At 36.1% G+C, this 19,725-nt stretch overlaps 1 protein-coding gene across 1 annotated transcript in view; it reads right to left on the reverse strand.

The window, feature by feature from the left end:
* Nucleotides 1-19,725, reverse strand: part of LOC132476356 (zona pellucida sperm-binding protein 3 receptor-like) — a 57,443-nt gene that overhangs the window by 25,307 nt on the left and 12,411 nt on the right. Inside the window, exons 4-8 of the mRNA XM_060078254.1 lie at nucleotides 14,558-14,643; nucleotides 14,193-14,387; nucleotides 13,063-13,245; nucleotides 11,524-11,721; nucleotides 4,449-4,649 (exon numbers count right to left, since the gene is read on the reverse strand). Coding sequence (XP_059934237.1) covers nucleotides 4,449-4,649; nucleotides 11,524-11,721; nucleotides 13,063-13,245; nucleotides 14,193-14,387; nucleotides 14,558-14,643 — 863 coding nt within the window. The remainder of the gene's footprint in view (nucleotides 1-4,448; nucleotides 4,650-11,523; nucleotides 11,722-13,062; nucleotides 13,246-14,192; nucleotides 14,388-14,557; nucleotides 14,644-19,725) is intronic.

A 19,725-nucleotide genomic window follows, 5' to 3' on the forward strand; every position in this document is an offset into this window, starting at 1 on the left:
TTGTCAATGATCTTTTTAAAGTTTACCATGTGTGATTTAACTATTCAAACTAACTAAATAAAAGACAAAATTTATGTGCTACTTTTGATCAACAGGAATCATTGCTCTCACTATTTTCTAATTCTATCTTCTTAGCAGTGGGCTGTGGGTGGATCTAGAGGAATCAGCTCCTTTTTCACTTCCTTGACATTGAAAAGGTGAAGGTAACTAGCATAAAGACTTGCAGAAGATTTTAGCCTCTCCAATCAGAACATATCCTTCATGACAGGCATATGTAGCTTCAGGATAAGAAGGTATTAAAATATAGTCCTTGGGGCTTCCCTGGAGGCGCGGTGGTTGAGAGTCTGCCTGCCAATGCCGGGGATGAGGGTTCGTGCCCCGGTCCGGGAAGATCCCACATGCCGCGGAGTGGCTGGGCCTGTGAGCCATGGCCGCTGAGCCTGCACGTCCGGAGCCAATGGGAGAGGCCAGAAAAGTGAGAGGCCCGCGTACCAGAAAAAAAAAATCATCCTTGTTCTGGTGAGGAATGTTGATAATGGGGAAGACTGTGTATGTGTAGAGGCAGGGGGAATATGGGAAACCTCTGAGAGGGGATCTCTGTATCTTCCTCTCAGTTTTGCTGTAAACCTAAAACTGCTCTAAAACAATAAAGGGTTTTTTTTAAATTACATTTTACAAAAAAAAAAAAAAAAAAAAAAAAAAAAAAAAACACCCAAATGGAATGCTTAATCTTGCAACAGAGCAAGAGCATTAGTGGAACAAAATGAAAATTTTGAATAAGGACTGTAGTATTATATCAATGTTAATTTCCTTATTTTGATCATCTTATTGTGGTTATGTTAGATGTTAATATTGGGGGAATCTGAATGAAGAGCATATGGAAATACTCTGAGCTGGTTTCGCAAGTTTTTGTAAGTCTGAAATTATTTCAAAATGAAAAAATGGTTAAATGATAAAAGATGTGGGAGATCAGTAAGCATTGTACAACTCACTGAAATTGTCTTGAAAAATAGAACTTAAAGATGGGTTTTGAAGGATGAATGAGAATTTAAGGGACATAAGATGAAAACTTGTAAAGCAATGCAAAAACTTTGGCTTTTAAGTCTAATATATATATATATATATATATATGTATGTATGTAATATCTTCCTTACAGTGTCCATGGGCAATTCTGGGAGGTGAACTGCAAACTTGGCTGGTGAGAGAGAGGGAAGAGTGTGCGCTCATAGTTTCAGATTAACAGGACTCTCTCAAATCCAGGTGATTTGAAGGAGATTCTGGTCTTCCCATTCTCATCCTTTTCCCATAGGATAACTTGTTACAACTCAAACATTTCTACTGCTTTCAGGCTAAGAAGCTGGAAGAAAACGTGTGTGAATAAAAGCAACTTGGGCTGAGAGAATTCTCCCACTTTATTATAGGACTTTTTTTTTTTTTAGGGGATTGCTAAAATGTTTCCCTGCTTGGACATATAATAGGAGTTTTGGCATGAAAGCATAAATTATTCACAACGAGCCATGTTAAACTAGAATTATTCTCAGTAGACATCAGGCTGAATAAAGAAAATATTCAACTGTGAAAAATTATAAAGACTCTGAATGAATGCAGGATTTCCAAACAATCCCTAACTTTCTCACAACTACAATACCACCATAAGAATGTAATTACTGTATTTTACAACTTAAACAGTGACTTAACTGTTGAAACAAGGAACATGAAATGTTGGGGTAAGAACACTAGAAGGGAACTGTCTCCAGTTTCACAATTTTGTATGAAAAATTGCAATAAATTTAGAGGCCTGGAAATGTCAGAGGAAGGCCTATGTTGAAGGATAATTTCTTCCTAAGGTTAAAACTAAGTGAAAGGGATTTTGGAAAGCTATATTTTCTAAAAGTAAAAGAACTAGCATATGTAACAACCCATAGACATCTGGAAAAAACCTCTATTGGCCTTTCTCATAAGTCCTTTAAAGTCATCTATCACTATTCTATTTAATCAAACTAGTCAACTCCTCTTTACCCAAACCTGCCATATGCATTTCCACTTCTATATATTTCCTCCTGGGATCCTTTCTTATTGGAATGTTCTTATCTTCTCTATTCATTATCTGAAGTCTCACTTTATCTGCAAGCCTTCTTTGACTACTCCAATAAACAATGACTGTTCTTTCATTTTATAGCACTTATTAGCAATAGATGACTTGGAATTATTTATTGTTTTCATCATAATGCTATGCTAAGCATTACCAGCATGATCTCATTTAATCCTCATAACAACTCCAGAGGTAGGTATTATCATCATCCCCATTTTGTGGATAATGGAACAGAGGTTGAAAGGGTTTAAGTAACTAATAAGGACCTACTGTATAGTACAGGGAACTCTACTCAATAGTCTGTAATGGCCTATATGTGAAAAAAATCTAAAAAAGAGTGGATATATGTATATGTATAACTGATTCATTTTGCTGTACATCTGAAACTAACACAACATTGTAAATCAACTATACTCCAATAAAAATTAAAGAAGAAAAAAAAGGTGAAAGGGGTTAAGTACCTTTCACCAGGTAACACAGCTATTAAGTGTCAAGGGCAGGATTAGATACAGACCTGTGCCCAACCAAAGTCCTCAAGCTCTCTAAAACTGCATTTTATGTTCTGTAGCTGTTGTTTAACAGTTCCATACACTAATACATTCTTTTCTCTCCACTTTGATGTTGAAGATCATGTATTGTAACATTTAATGTCCCTAGCAACCAGTTTCTTGTTCTGAACATTGATGGTGAGGGTAACATTTTCACCTTTATATAAGTCAAGAGTTCACATACAGTCTTTTGTCAACTTCATTTCAAATACTCCATTAGAAATAAATTTTGATTTAATTTTTATTAATAAAATAAATGCATGGGGGCTTCCCTGGTGGCGCAGGGGTTAAGAATACGCCTGCCAATGCAGGGGACACGGGTTCAAGCCCTCGTCCGGGAAGATCCCACATGCCGTGGAGCAAATAAGCGCATGCGCCACAACTACTGAGCCTGCGCTCTCAGGCGCAGTAGTTGTGCAGTAGTTGTGCTCTCAGGCGCAGTAGTTGTGCAGTAGTTGCACTCTCATGTGGTAGCAAAGGAAGATGATTTATATGAACTACAGCCTCAAGATCAGAGGTAACATTCTACTAACATTCCTTTAGAGTACTTTTTAAGAGACTGCAGCCAGCCATTACTTTAGAATCAGTGATAGAGCACAAGTAAAAGGGGCATAAACAGATCAGAGTGGTGTAAAGGGTATACTGTAGCAAATGCTTTTGTACTCATGTCATATCCCTTTGGTCCACCTCTGATTACAGTCTTAGCTGGAGTACGTAGTTTACACAAGCTCACATTTATACTGATGGTGTTCTACAGAAAGCATTCACAGTGAATCTCTCAGGTTTTCTGCCTTGGGCCTTCTCTGAAGTTGGAGAAGCACAGTTGGAATTGGGGGGCAGTTACTGCCCTCAGGGCAACCCTAAACTGATGGGGGACAGAAAGCAGTGGACAAACATCCCAGTCTCCCATCCTTCAGAGAGACAATTTTGAAAGGCATTCCTTACACTTAGTGGTCTCAAAGAATTGAACACCTGCTGTTTACAATATTCACCTTTTCTCTTTTCCCTGTCTCAATCTCATCCTTCACTCCTACTCCCTAGGATCCTACTTCCTACTTTTGGATCCTTTAGCATCCAAAATAAACTACTGGCACCCTAGTCATTTTCTCAAGCTTTGCTTTCAGAGTAACCCAAACTAAGATACCCAATAATCTCTATCATGTTAATGTAAAGAGTCTTTCATAATGAAGATATCTCCATAATGATGATATTTCCAGTGTCTTAACCTAATTAGAAACAGATCTTTATAGCCCTAGGTACTCATTTCTTCTCCCTTCTGGTATTTAAACAAAGAGGTGAATTAGCAAGACTGAGTTAGGGCAAGAAAAATCACTAGACTCCAAAGGTTCCCCTTTCTAACAAAGTCACTTCCTCAACCTGGGAGCTTCCATTGTTCCATAAGTTTATAAATGCTTCTTGCCCCCTTGACTTATAAATACAGAGGCTTGTAAGGTGGTGTCTCTCTTTATTGGAACATAGACCATAGTGCTTACAGACAATACATGCAGGAAAAATGAGAAAATGAGACTTTGAAGATTTTATCAATACTACTATTTTCTCTTACAAGAAAATTTTCTTATAAGACTTTTTGTTTGTTTATGTTTTTCAACTGATAAACCTTGTTCTGTAGCTGCCTTGCATGGTGCTAGTGGTACGTATAATATCTATGACCACATTTGCACAATATTTCTGGAAAAAACAACCCCAAAGCCACCTGGTTTTAAGCAGTTTGATCATTTGTGGAACAAAATGGGACCATATGAGGAATCTGTAGAACAATTATGAAAAGTTCTCTCAATATTCTTACCTTGCGTACATGCTGGCATTTCAGGCTTCCACGTGCCATCTGCTTGGCATGAACTCATTCCGTCAGGAGAAACAGGGTAATAGCCTTCATCACATGTATATGAAACATTGTGTCCATAGGCATACTCACACCTGTCAGCAAAATCTCTCCTTTCATTTGTGATTCTCATAATCTCCAGCTCTGGTGTTGGGCAGCATACCCCTGATAGATAAAAAGTGATGCCCATGTTTAATGGCATCATCAGGGAGACATGCAAAGCTGTCTCAGGAACTGATAGAACTGACAAGAAATCAGTATAAAAATGGATATAGATTTGAACAACACCATTCACAAATTGGATCTAATTTTCTTATGTAGAGTATTGTACCCCAAAATTGCAAAATACACAACTTTTCAAGTACATACTAAACATTTGTAAAAAATAACTATATGCTTTGCAATGAAGTAAGTCTCAACAAATTTCAAGGACTGAAGTCATATAGAGTACTATTTTGAAAAATTTGACATTATCTTCTAATTATGGACATGTTTATACTTATGTCAGGGCAATTTCAGTCTTGGATGTTTATCCAGCACACATCTGTTACATGTGTACCCAAAGACACATACAAGAATGCTAAAAGCAGCATTATTCTTAATAACTCTAAACTGGAAACAATCCAAAAGCCCATCAAGAAGAGAATGAATAACTAAATTATATATATTTTACAAGGGAGTACTAAACAGGCATAAAAATAAACATATCACAACTTCAATCCATAATATGGATGAATCTCGCAAATGTTGATCAAAAGAAGCAAAATACAAAATACCAAATCATTCTGTTTATATAAAGTTCTAAAATAGATGTTATAAGTCAGAAAAACATTTACCTGTTATAAGACAGGAAAGTGTGGTTGGTGACTGGTTAGAGCCACAGGGATATCTCTCACAGTGGTTACATGGGTGTGTTTACTGTGCACTCTTGTGTTTGTTAGTCTTCAACAAAAATGTTGTAAAACTTAGGTGCTAAAGGAAGTCTGTATAAAATGTTAATTTCCAATATGTTTTTCATGAATAACAATAAATAAATTCTTAATTTATCTTTTGGTGATCGTCCTTGAAGTTACGTCATTCAGAATGATTGGAACTGCCTATTAACGAATACCTCTTGGCAAAGCTTTATTGACTCATATATACCTCTCCCTCTCTATTCTCAAGGATGAAGAAATAAATATTTTCAGAGTTTTATATCAACTTTAGAGATAATACACAGGATGAAATTTAGTTATTGCTTAAGGTCAGGATTTTTTTTTTTTTTGATGCAAAATTGAAGAGAAAGAACTATTGGGTTGGCCAAAGAGTTCATTCAGTTTTTTTCCATAAGATGGTTCTAGTAGTGCTTAGTTGCCTTTAGCTTCATTCGCAACAATTTTGTTAGATTGTATTGTGATAATATCAGCGTGCATTTAAAAAAATCTTATCAAAATTGATGAATTTTTGTGTAATATTGAAGATGGAAGGAAAAAAACAACACTTCCGGCATATTATGCTTTATTATTTCAAGAAAGGTAAAAACGCAACAGAAATGCAAAACAAAAGATTTGTGCAGTGTATGGAGAAAGTGCTGTGACTGATTAAATGTGTCAAAAATGGTGTGTGAAGTTTCTAGCTGGAGATTTCTCTCTGGATGATGTTCCATGGTCGTGTAAACCAGTTGAAGTTGATAGTGATCAAATCGAGACATTAATTGAGAACAATCAATGTTATACCATGTGGGAGATAGCCGACATACTCAAAATATTCAAATCAAACGTTAAAAATAATTTGCACCAGCTTGCTTATGTTCATTGCTTTGATATTTGGGTTCCACATAAATTAAGTGAAAATAACCTTCTTGAACTGTATTTCCGCATGTGATTCTCTACTTAAACGTAATGAAAAAGTTCCATTTTTAAAACAAATTGTGATGGGTGATGAAAAGTGAATACTGTACAATAATGTGGAATGGAAGAGATAATGGGGCAAGCGAAATCAACCACCATCAACCACACCAAAGGCCGGTCTTCATCCAAAGAAGGTGATGTTGTGTATATGGTGGGATTGGAAGGGAGTCCTCTATTATGAACTCCTTCTGGAAAACCAAACAATTAATTCCAACCAGTACTGCTCCTAGTAGACCAACTGAAAGCAGCACTCAATGAAAAGCATCCAGAATTAGTCAAAAGAATACGTAAAATCTTCCATCAGGATAATGCAAGACTGCATGTTTATTTGATGACCAGGCAAAAACTGTTACAGCTCGGCTGGGAAGTTTTGATTCATCTGCCATATTCACCAGATATTGCACATTTGGATTTGCATTTATTTTGGTCTTTACAAAATTCTCTTAATGGAAAAATTTTCAATTCCCTGGAAGACTGTAAAAGGCACCTGGAACAGTCCTTTGCTCAAAAAGATAAAAAGTTTGGGGAAGATGGAATTATGAAATTTCCTGAAAAAATGGCAGAAGGTAGTGGAACAAAATAGTAAATACGTTGTTCAATAAAGTTCTTGGTGAAAATGAAAAATGTGTCTTTTACTTAGAAGCCGAAGGAACTTTTTGGCCAACCCATACTTTAGAACCTTTATTTCGACGTCTGTTCCTGATCAAGACGGAGTAACAGGGATAGGATTCACTCTCAGACTGAAACAATTTAAAAAGGACAAAAGGGGGAAAGGACAAAATAAATGAAATAATGCTTTTTGATGTTAAGTATCAAGCAATACAGACAGTGATCCCTAATAGCGAGGAAGCAAATGAGAAAAGCTCTTTGATAGTCACAGTCTGGAGAGTTTTCAGGCTTTAGCACAGAGAGGGGAGAACCAAGGCAGAGCCTTTTTCTCTCCCTGAACGTTGTTAAGGAGTTAAAGAAACAGAGACGGGAGTCCAGAGAGGCCAAAGAGGTCAGTGTTCACAGGCGGAGTGATGAAAAGGAAATGACTGATCAGAGATACAGCATTGCTGATCTTCAGAGTATCCCCTTTAAGTGTTCAGATGCATGTAAGTTTCAGCTGCATGTAAGGAAATAACCAATAAAGAACCCAAAAGGGCAGAGAGAACAATATCTAGAGCTCACACAGGACTGAATATGGTTCATCTTCCCACCAGATAGACTGGAAAGCCTCATATTTCATGGGGTATTGATAGAATAATCAGAAGAATATTGTCTCAGTAGGAGGCTTCTCCAATCCCTCCAGGCAAAGTTAAAAAGCAAGCCTCAAAATAATCGGTTTCCAAGTAATTTAACTGAATCCCAGAGCAAAACTCAAGGAGATTTTTAACAAACACTAAAATACCCAGCACCAAAAGATCAAATTCAAAGTGTCTGGCATCCAACTATAAAACTACTACATATACAAAGAGGCAAGGAAAATATAACACACAATGAAGAGAAAATTCAATCAACAGAAACAAACCCTAAAATGACACAGGTGATATAATTAGCAAATAAAGACATTGAAATGGTTATTATAACTGTATTTCATATATTTAAGAATATAGAGGAGAGATTGAGCATGTTAAGCAGAGACACTAAAAATATTTTAAAAGACCCAACTTAAACTTTTAGAAATAAAAACTCATAGTTGAGCTGTCGCATGTACAGATAAGTATTTGAAATAAAAAATTCAGTCAGATTTATATTAATTTAGACACTCCAAAAGAAAAGATTTAGAAACTTGAACACATAGCAATTATCAAAAATGAAATATCAAGAGATAGAAAGACTGGGAAAAAAAGACGCAGAGCTACAATGAACTGTGAAACAACTTCAGGTGGTTTAATACATGTGTAAACAGAGCCCCTGAAAGAGAGAAGGGAATGGATGTGAAAAAATAGTTGAGTAAATAATGGTCATAATTTTATCAAATTAGATGAAAATTATAAATCCACAGATTAAAGAAACTCAGCAAACCCCAATCACAAGAAACAAAAAGAAAACTGGATGAAAGGTACAACATATCATAATCAAATTTCTTAAAACCAGTGATAAAGAGAAAAATTTTTTTAATCTTTCTAAGGAAAAAAGACACCCTAAATAGAGAAGAACAAAAAACAAGACTGACAACAGACATCTTGAGACAAATATTATATGATTTCAATTACATGTGGAATATAAAAAACAAACAAACAGAATAAATGAACAAAACAAAACAAACAAAAGCACACATGTAGATGCAGAGAACAGAGTAGTGGTTACCATAGGAGAAGAGGTGGGGGGAGGGCAAGGTGGATAAAGGGGTCAACTGTATGATGATGGATGGAAACTAAATTTTTGGCGGTGAGTATGCTGTAGTGTATACAGAGTAGAAATATAATATTGCACAAATGAAACATATAATGCTATAAACCAGTGGTACTTCAACAAATTTTTTTTAAAGAAGAAGACAGTAGAAGCAACATTTTTAAAATAGTGAAAGAAAAAACTATCAATCTAGAATTCTCTGTTGAGAAAAAATATTTTTCAAACACAAAGGCAAAATAAAACTTTTTCAAATGTATAAAGCTAAAAGAATTCATCACCAGCATATCTAAACTATAGGAAATGTTGGTGGAAGTGACTGAAGCAAAAGGAAGATAATGCCAGATGGAAAGCTGTATCTACACAAAGGAGTGAAGAGCACCAGAAATGGTAAATATGTGAGTAAGTAAAAAGTTTTTCCCTTGACATGTCCTTCAGTGGGGAAACAGCTGAACAACTGTGGGACATTTATACCATGGAATACTATTCAGCAATAAAAAGGAATAAATTATTGATGTACATAACCACATCTATCAATTTGAAAATAATCGTGCTGAGTGAAAGATGTCAGACAAAAAAAGCACATACTTGTATAAAATTCTAGAAAAAGCGAACCAATCTATAAAAGCAGAGCAGTGATTTTCTGGAGACAATGAAGGAAGAAGGACAGGGAAGGGCTTGAGGAAGAAATTACAAAGAAGCATGAGAAAACTTTCAGACAGATTGATATATTCATTACCTTGATTGTACTGATAATTTTGAAAGGGTGCACTTACATCAAATTGATAGAATTACTCTACATATGTACATTTTATTGCATGTCAATAAATAAAACAAAAAAGCTGTAAAAAATACTTAATTTGAAATGTTTTAAAAAGCTGACATAAAGGAAATGTAAATAAATATATATACTTATTTTATTTCATTTTAATTGAAGTATAGTTGACTTACAATGTCATGTTAGTTTCAGGTGTACAGCACTGTGATTCAGTTATACACACACACACACACACACACAGACACACACACATATGTACATATACATATATATATCAAATAAATATATTTTTTAAAGCTGTAGAAATTTTCTCTCAGATAACACTTTTTAATACTAGAATTATTTTTAAATAACTTAGAATAAAATACTCTAGATCCCTAATTGCAAATATAGTTAGCACTACCTCTGTATCTGTCAAAGCTAATTAATTCATGAAAATAAGCCTTAAATTTTCATAGTAATACCTGACATTATATTAGGTGTAGAACTTACAAATAACTTTTATATACCTCATTATTAATTATATTTATTTTATGTTAATTATAATATATAAATATATATTAATTTACCAATATATGGATATAGCACATTTGTGATAACTTGAGTACACTACTTCTCATTTTCTGATTTATAGATGGTAAAAAGGTTTTTTTTAAACATAACAATCAGTGAAGCTTTAAACCTAATTTAGAAAACAAGTAGATTTTTAAGCATCTGTGAACATCCATTTATATATAAGAAACTGATATATTAAATATCTGAGTTTTTTTTCCTATTCATTAGGGTAGATTCCTCCAAAGGATGCTATTTATTCTCCCTCTTATTTTTCTTTAAGTATGCTTTTAATTTTGTCCTTTTATTAATAAAATGTTCCCTATTATTTCCCAATAGAATCACAATCATACTGTGAATATGATTCTTTGTGATTATATCTAGTTAATTCCTGATTTTGAATATTGATCTCTCAACAGGTTGACCTAAACCACCACTGCTCATTATCTGTCTTTTACATATATATTAAAATCTAAGTGTATGGAGTAACAATCCCTATAGTCTAGGCCTCCATGATGTCACTTATAAATGACAGAATTCTAGTAGTCTGAATGAAGAGTCCTTGTCCTCATTTCCTGACATTCCTACCTAAGACTAGAATACCATCCACCAATCCCTCACCTCCTCACTCACTTTTCCCAAAGGAGGAGGAGGAGGAAGAGATGAGGGGGTTTCATCTGGTGAAGAAGCCTCTACATTTCTGGTCAAGTCTTTCTTCCTTCCTATGGCAGAACTGGCCTCCTGAGAATGCGTTCTCTAGACCAGATAAGGAGGCCCAGCTCTTTCTAATCTCAGTAGTGTCTCAATAACTATAAGACACCTGATCCTGTTAGTGTCTGGCTCATAGACTTTCCCTCAACCAGGCAATCCAAAATCTCAAATGGTGAAGCAAGGACCATGAATGCAATCTGATTTGGACCATAATTCAGTAGTCTTCCCTACTCCAGTTTTACTGGTTATAAAGCTGATCCATTATTTTCGAGTTTGATACCCAAGTTGGTTTTTCATTTGATACTGAACTCAAAGGGGCAGAGTAGGATGGGCATGATTTTTCAGCCCTCTCAATCTTCAGGATGACCTTTGAAATAGCTTCTCTACTAATTTGCAAAGATTCCAGTAAATTAACTCTAAAAGTATTTCAAAGCAAATATTTTGAGAAATCAATTATAATCAATAAGGTACAGAGGGCTTCCCTGGTGGTGCAGTGGTTGAGAGTCCGCCTGCCAATGCAGGGGACATGGGTTCGTGCCCCGGTCCAGGAAGATCCCACATGCCGTGGAGCAGCTGGGCCCGTGACCCATGGCCGCTGAGCCTGCGCGTCCAGAGCCTGTGCTCCGCAACGGGAGAGGCCACAACAGTGAGAGGCCCGCGTACCGCAAAAAAATAAATAAATAAATAAGGTACAGAATCTTAGCACGTGTTCAACACTTTCAGTGGAAAAGAAGATACATGCACACGTGTACACAAAACAAAGTTCACTTACGTTCACACCCTTCAGATGGTGTCCACGTGAAATTTTCCTGACAAGTCACAGTCAGAGGCTCATCTGGAATAGGTCTATAGCCATGCTTGCATTGATATTTCAACGCAGTCCCAACTGCAAATACTTCTTGATTACTTAGCTCGTAGCCTCTTCTATTCCAGACAGCATGGGGAATGTCTGGTAACCCAATACAACTATCTGATCATGAAAAAAGCACAAAGATGAAAAGAAAGCTGTTTCGGGGATTGGCAGATTGACCCATTGAGCCTGTCACCAAAAAGAAAGAAAGAAAGAAAGAAAGAAAAAAGTATAGCACACCTTAATTGAGGAAGCAACCAGACAGCAAAGGCAAACGGGAATTCCAGGAACAGACTTGGCAGCACCAACCTCTGGTAGACTATTGCCAAGCACTGAATGCTCATGGCGATCGAGAGGCTGCTATTGAGGGACACACTATGGTGTAGAAAGGCACAATATCTAGGTTATTGGGCCAATCTACAGGGGCTTAGTTCTCCTTACGTGTCAGTGCATTTCAGCAAGGGAAGCATTAGAGGATCACTGAGAATAAGCAGCAAAAATTTGCTGCTAGATAAACCAAACGTTCCACTGTCTCCTTGCCTAATAGGGAATTACAGTGGAAGGCTTCCCCCCAGACACTCTGACACTGTTACCAGGAACTTCATGATTTGGCCTTAAATCTTACCCCATGTAACTTTTGGATTTTGCTTTTTTTTCTACTCAATATGATGCCAAAGGTACATATGGATTGAAGAGGGGATACATGTCTGTCAAGTTGCATATTTATCAAATTTTGTCACTACATATTTAAAATGTCACCTAATTTCTGTGATGGCAGAAGGAATGAATAAGCCGCAATGTAGCAGTGGCTTCCATCCCCAGCTAACTATGTGAACGTGTGCTTAATCACTCTCAGTTTTCTCATCATTAAAATGGGATTAAAAAAACAAAAGTAGTAACTACCTCTTAGGATCATGTAAATACGAAATGAATTAATTGATGTTATGCACTTAGAACAATTCTTGATACATAGAAAGTGCTTAATAAATGTTAGTAATAAGTATCATTAATATTATGACTGATCCATATGCATTTACAACTTCAGGGTCTCAAGGTCAACACTAGCCCATAGAGCATCTCTGTGCAAATTTTGAAAAGGAGACCTCTTGAAGGAATTTTACTTTCATGTTTCAAACACTTCTCAGAATATGTTTATTTTTTGGATGAGACATTTTACTCTTGTCTACTGCAAAATTTTTGTAAGGAATAAATAAATCTGCAATATCTATGGTGTCACTGGTGTCAAAACTGTATGATATATGTATATGAAATCCTCAAATAACACTAAGAGATTACTAGCAAAAAAACCTTACTTCTGACATGAAAGAACTAAAGAAAAGTACTAATTTAATTTAAAATGACTATTGGGATTTAAGTGGGCTTGTGCCTGTGAGCATGCTACACCCATACTCCTGGATAACTTTAGATGCCAAATATGGAACTCTGTTGATCCATACTCACTGAGTTCACAAATGGGAGGAGAAGGATGCCACTTGTTATTAGCTTCACAATGGATTAAATGACTGCCTTTGAGGATATAACCTTTCTTGCAGCTAAACACAAGAGAGTTTTTGTAGTTATAGGTGGGTCCAAATCCAGAGACAATGATTCCATTTGGAACTAGTGGTCGATGACAGACAACATCTAAAGAAGCATAAAAAAGACATCTGAGTTATAAAAGAGAAATGGAAATACGCATGCGACTGCTATTGTTGATATAGTTCACAGGGAGACCTGATACAAGTACATATCAAGTAGATACAAAGAAAATATTTTAAAGCCTTACATATATCCTTTCAGTTCCTAGGAACCTTAGCAAAATGAGGTTTCATCATGTTAGTCAATGTGAATAAAGTCCTACAACTTTCTCATCAAAAACAACAACAAATTTATAATTATAGATTGGTGGTTGCCAGAGGTGGGAATGGGGAGTGGGCAAAATGAGTGAAGGGAGTCAAAAGGTACAAACTTCCAGTTCTAAATAAGTCATGGGATGTAATGTACAGCCTCGTGACTATAGTTAATAGCACTGTAATATATATTTGAGGGTTGACATTATTAATGTGGTGTACACCCATATTTCTAGTTGTTCCAGGAGAAACAGAAGACTATATTTCCTATTTATTTCCTTTACACTAGGCAGAAACAAGGGACTAGTCTGGCAAAAGATTTTAATGAAATGTGAGATATATCACTTGAAGTCAAAGAATTTATGAGCCAAGGATTGTCTCCTTGTTCACTTCCCCTGCTGAACTGATTGTGAAAATTTGGTGAGGGAGTTGTCAGAAGATATAAACAATCTGGATTACCATATAAATGACAGCCTCCTAGAGGGTTTCCCAGGCTAGCAGGGCACTAAAAAGGAGCCCAAAAAACAAACAAAAGAATAACAAAAACAAACAAAAACCAAACCTTTTACTATTAAAAAGCCTTGGGATTTTGGTGTTGATTATTACTGCAGAATCACCTATGCTATCCTGACTAATAATAGTATATGTTTAGTTGAACAAATGAATGAGTTCATCATTGCCTTGGTTAGTTTGTCTTTGAATCATTCCATTTTCCTTAATACAGTCATCATTGTGACTTACTTTTACAAGTAGGAGGGCTTGGATTCCAGACACCTATTGTTTTATTTTCCACTGTGCAAGAAATGGAGGCTTTGCCTAACATTGAGAAGCCAGGGTCACAGCTGTAGGTGACAGAAGAGCCATATGTGTAGAGGTCTTCATCTCCACCATTGTGCTTCCCATTGCTGATGGCTGGAGGAGGCTCACACTTGGCAACTGAGATGAGGAAATGAAGAGGAAGAAATAATCAGGGATAGCATCCTTAAAATCTAACATTCATGATGCAAATTCTAATGGAGTGTACAATAAGCAACAAAGAGGCACAGAAGTTTTATTACGTAACATGGTTTAGGTTTATAGTCAAGGCAAAAACAGTCTTTACTTACTTATACATTGTGGGAAAGGATCACTCCAGTCAACTCCTCTATCTTGGATCTCACAATGACTAGTGGTTGAGCCAACTAAGATATACCTGAATAAGATAGGTCAGAGATTTTAGTGAAATCTGTCTTAATCTAAACGTAAATTGCCAATTAATAAGGTTTGGATGCAAGGAAATTTTATTCAACCTTTAAAAATGAAAAAATAGTGGTCTCTCAATTAGTAATTATCATTTGGGTCAACTTGGAATTAAATTTCATCATATCAAGGAGAAAGGATGATTTTCTATTTTTTTTATTCACTCATTTCTTTAAACCACATTTTTAAGCTTTTTCTACACAGCATACATTCATAGCTGATAAAAAGAGTAAATGACAATTTTGCATCCAAAATCTTAGGACTCCACTTAAACTTTCCTTCTCTAAGAAGCTACAAATCAAGCAGTGCAAAACAGAGTAAAAGTATACTTGAGTTTGCTATATAGCAGCAGTCCCCAACCTTTTTGGCACCAGGGACCAGTTTCATTGAAGACAATCTTTCCACAGACGGGGGTCGTGAGGGGGTTGGTTCAGGTGGTAATGTGAGTGATGGGGAGCAGCAGTTGAAGCTTTGCTTGCTCGCCTGCCTGCCACTCACCTCCTGCTGTGCGGCCCAGTTCTTAAAAGGCCTCAGACTTGTACCAGTTGCCAGCCTGGGGGTTGGGGACCCCTGTTACATAGTTTCCTTTGAATAGAAGATCCAGATAAATTACTGATTAAAAAAGAAAAAACTACTTTGATCTCTAATTTGACTCATTCTCTTGTACTAGAATTTGGCTTACTCTCATAAACCACTAACTTCTTGATTATCATCTCATTATTCTTGCTCTTGAAACAAGTCCCAGTCATTCTTCCAGGACTTGTTACTTTAAAAATATCAATTTACCCTGAATATCAATGAAAAGTTCCTGAATAAAACAAACAAAATTCAAAAACACTTTAAAAGAAAAATATGCCACAACTAAATAGATTTATATGAAAAATGAAAGGAAACTTCAAAATTAGGAAATATATCAATATATAATATATTGTTATGAGCTAAATATATGTGTCCTCCAAAAATTCATATATTGAAGGCCTAATACCAGTATGGCTATATCTGGAATAAGGAAATAATTAAGATTAAGTGAAGTGATAAATGTGAGGCCCTGATTCACTAGGATTAGGGTCCTTATAAGAAGAGACACCACAGAACTCTCTCTCAACCTCTCTCTCTCTCCATGTGCATGCATAGAGGAAAGGCCATGTGACTGAATCCTGCCAGACCTTGATCTGGGACTTCCAGTCTTCAGAACTGTAAAAATAAATTTCTGTTGTTACAGCAGCCTGAGCAGATTAATATATACATAATATACTAAATCTAAGGAGAAAAACATCCTGTCATCTTGATAGAGAGTAAAATGACATTTTAAAAAAATCAATGAGTATTCTTAGCAAAAATGTCCAATATAATGGGAATCAGTGGAGATAGAGCCCTACCAAACTTAGGGGGAAAATATTAGAGTCCTTTCTGCTAAAGTTGAGAACAAGAAAGAAATGGCCAGTATCAGTCTCTTATTTGAGATAAAATTGTTAGCATAATTATAAAAGAAAAAGAAATTCAAAATATGAAAAATAGAAAGGAGAAAGTAATAGTATCATTATTTTCAGATGATATAACTGCATGTCAGGAAATTCTAAGAGAATCCAACTGAAATGCTATTATAAGTAATGCAATAATTCAGTATATTAACTGAGATATGAAATTGATGTATAGAAATCCATAGTTTCCATTTATAGAGGTAAAAGCTGTTTGAAGGTATAATAGAATAAAACTAACCATTTGAAACATCAAAAATAAAACAAGATACCAAAGAATAAACATAATAAAAATTGGAAAATCTAAATGGGGAAAACTTTAAAACAATCTTGAAACACATACACACACACACACACACACGCACACACACACACACATACAAGACTAGGACAAATGGAAAGGCATAACAAATTCTGGGCTAGGAAGACTCAACATCATACAATGTCTACGTTCCTAAAATTAGTCTAAAAATCAATGTAATTTATTAAAAATTAAAAATCAACTAATTTTGAAGTTCATATAGAAATATAAATAAGTAAATATAGTCAGAAAAACCCTGAAAAGCAGGGGGGAAAGAAAGGGGGATACTTCAAAGCAATGGTTCACAATATGAAAACTCAATAATTAAAACACAGAGGAACTGGTTGTGTGAATATATAGACAAACTAAAAGCATGGATATAAAGTCCAAAAATAGACCCATATTCATGTGGGAATGAAATATAGTTTTTAAAAATGTTCTTTCAATTTAATGGATTAACCATGGCAAGACAACATGAAATCCATCTAGGGAAAGACACATCGGTTAATGCATCTGAGCTGTCTGTATCAGGTAACATTAAACCATAAAAGTAGTTGAATAATTGTAGGTAATTATGTTATAATCTTCAAGCGAGGAAGGCCTTTTGACTATAACTCAAATCCAAAAGCCCTTTTAAAAAAAATTGATAAATTTAACCATATATAGTATATAGTTTTTGTCTGGCAAGAAAAAAATACTATAGGACAAGTCAAAGGAAAGATGACACATTGAGAAAACAAATTGTAATTCATGTTAGACATTGAAAAAAAACAAAGGACTTGATGTCAGTTTACACATAAATAAATATAAATATCTTTTAAATACGTGAAATATGCTCAATGTCACTCATAAATAGAAAAATGCACATTAAAAATAGAGGGAAGACATTCAACAATAGCAAAATACACCTTTTTTCTCAAGCACCCATGAGGAATTCACCAGGATAAATTATATCTTGGGCCATAAAATAAACATCAACAAACACCTAAAAATTGAAATCATGGAGTGTGTATGTTCTGACTGTAATGGAATTAAACTAGAAACCAGTAACAGAAAGACAAGAGAAAAATCTCCATACAATTGAAAATTAAACAACATACTTCTAAATAATCCATGGTCAAAGGGAAGTCTCAAAGGAAATTAAAAATACACGGAATAAAAACGAAAATAAAACATAACAGAACGTGTGGTACACAGCTAAAGTAGTGCTGAAATGGAAATTTATAGCAATAAATGCTTACATAGGAAAATAGAAAAGTTCTCAAATCAGGAATCCAAAGTCCTACTTCAAAAAACTTGAAAAAGAAGAAGAAATAAACCCAAAGCAAGGAGAAAAAAAGGAAACAAAAGCAGAAATCCTTAAGTTTAAAACAGGAAACAATAAGAAAATAATAAAACAAAAAGTTGATTCTTTAAAAAAATCAATAAAATTGATAAATCTCTTGTAAGACTGCTAAAGATAAAAGACACAACTCACCAATATCATGAATGAAATGGGGAATTTCACTACAGATCCTGAAGCCAATGAAAGGAGAATAAGGGAATAAACAATATTATGTTCATAAATTCAACAACTTAAAAGAAAAAGGATAATCCTTTGAAAAACACAAAGTTCAACAAAAACAAAATAAACAATCTGAGTAATCCTAAAACTATTAAAGACATTGACTTCATAATTAAAAGATTACAGAAAAAGAAATGTCTAGGCCCAGATAGTTTTATTGGAGAATTCTATGAAACATTTAAAGAAATTAATTTTCCACAATCTCTTCCAGAAACTGAAGAGGAGGGAAGACTTCTCAACTCATTCTATAAGACTGTCATTACCCTTATATCAAATTCAGAAAAACACAGTACTAAAAAAGAAAACTATAGATGAATATCTCTCATAATATTATCCACAAAAATCCTCAACAAAATATTAGAAATCAAGATAACAATATGAGAAAATAATGATGCATCATGTCCCATATCCAAGTGAAACTTATTTGAGGTAAACTTGTTTAATATTTGAAAACTAATCAATGTGGTCCATTATACCAAGAGGTTAAAAAAGAAAAATTATGTCATCATATGCACAGTGATGAATAAGAAACATTAAAAAAAAAATCCAGGCAGAGACCTTCAAGATGATGGAGGAGTAAGAAGTGGAGATCACCTTCCTCCACACAAATACGTCAGAAATACATCTACATGTAGAACAACTCCTACAGAACACCTACTGAATGCTGGCAGAAGACCTCAGACTTCCCAAAAGGCAAGAAACTCCCCATGTACCTGGGTAGGACAAAAGAAAAAACAAAGACAAAAGAATAGGGACAGGACCTGAACCTCTGGGAGGGAGCTGTGAAGGAGGAAAGTTTCCACACACTGGGAAGCCCCTTCACTGGTGGAGACAAGGGGTGGGGGAAGCTTCGAATCCATGGAGGAGAGCGCAAGAATAGGGGTGCAGAGGGGAAAGCGGAGAGATTCCTGCATGCAGGATCATTGCTGACCAGCACTCACCAGCCTGAGAGGCTTTTCTGCTCACCCGCTGAGATGGGTGGGGGCTGGGAGCTGAGGCTCTGGCTTCGGAGATCAGATCCCAGGGAGAAGACTGGGGTTGGCTGCATGAACACAGCCTGAAGGGGGCTAGTGCACCAAAGCTAGCCAGGAGGGATTCCGGGGAAAAGTCTGGAACTGCCTAAGAGGCAAGAGAACATTGTTTCAGGGTGAGCAAGGAGAGGGGATGCAGAGCACCGCCTAAATGAGCTCCAGAGATGGGCACAAGCCTCGGCTATCAGCACAGACCCCAGGTACGGACATGACATGCTAAGGCTGCTGCTGCAGCCACCAAGAAGCCTGTGTGCAAGCACAGGGCACTATCCACACCTCCCCTCCCGGGAGCCTGTGTAGCCTGCCACTGCCAGGGTCCCGTGATCCACAGAAAACTTCCCTGGGAGAACACACTGTGTGCCTCAGGCTATTGCAATGTCACACGGCCTTGGGGCCTCTGCTGCCGCAGGCTCAACCCACATTCTATACCCTATCCTCCCCACGGCCTGAGGGAGCCAGATCCCCCGAATCAGCTGCTACTTTAACCCCATCCTGTCTGAGCGAAGAATAGATGCCCTCAGGTGAACTACACGCAGAGGTGGGGCCAAATCCAAAGCTGAACCCCGGGAGCTGTGCGAAAAAAGAAGAGAAAGGGAAATTTCTCCCAGCAGCCTCAGGAGCAACAGATAAAATCTCCACAATCAACGTGATGTACCCTGCA

This window comes from Mesoplodon densirostris, chromosome 2 (assembly GCF_025265405.1).
Source record: "Mesoplodon densirostris isolate mMesDen1 chromosome 2, mMesDen1 primary haplotype, whole genome shotgun sequence".
Lineage (NCBI taxonomy): Eukaryota > Metazoa > Chordata > Mammalia > Artiodactyla > Ziphiidae > Mesoplodon > Mesoplodon densirostris.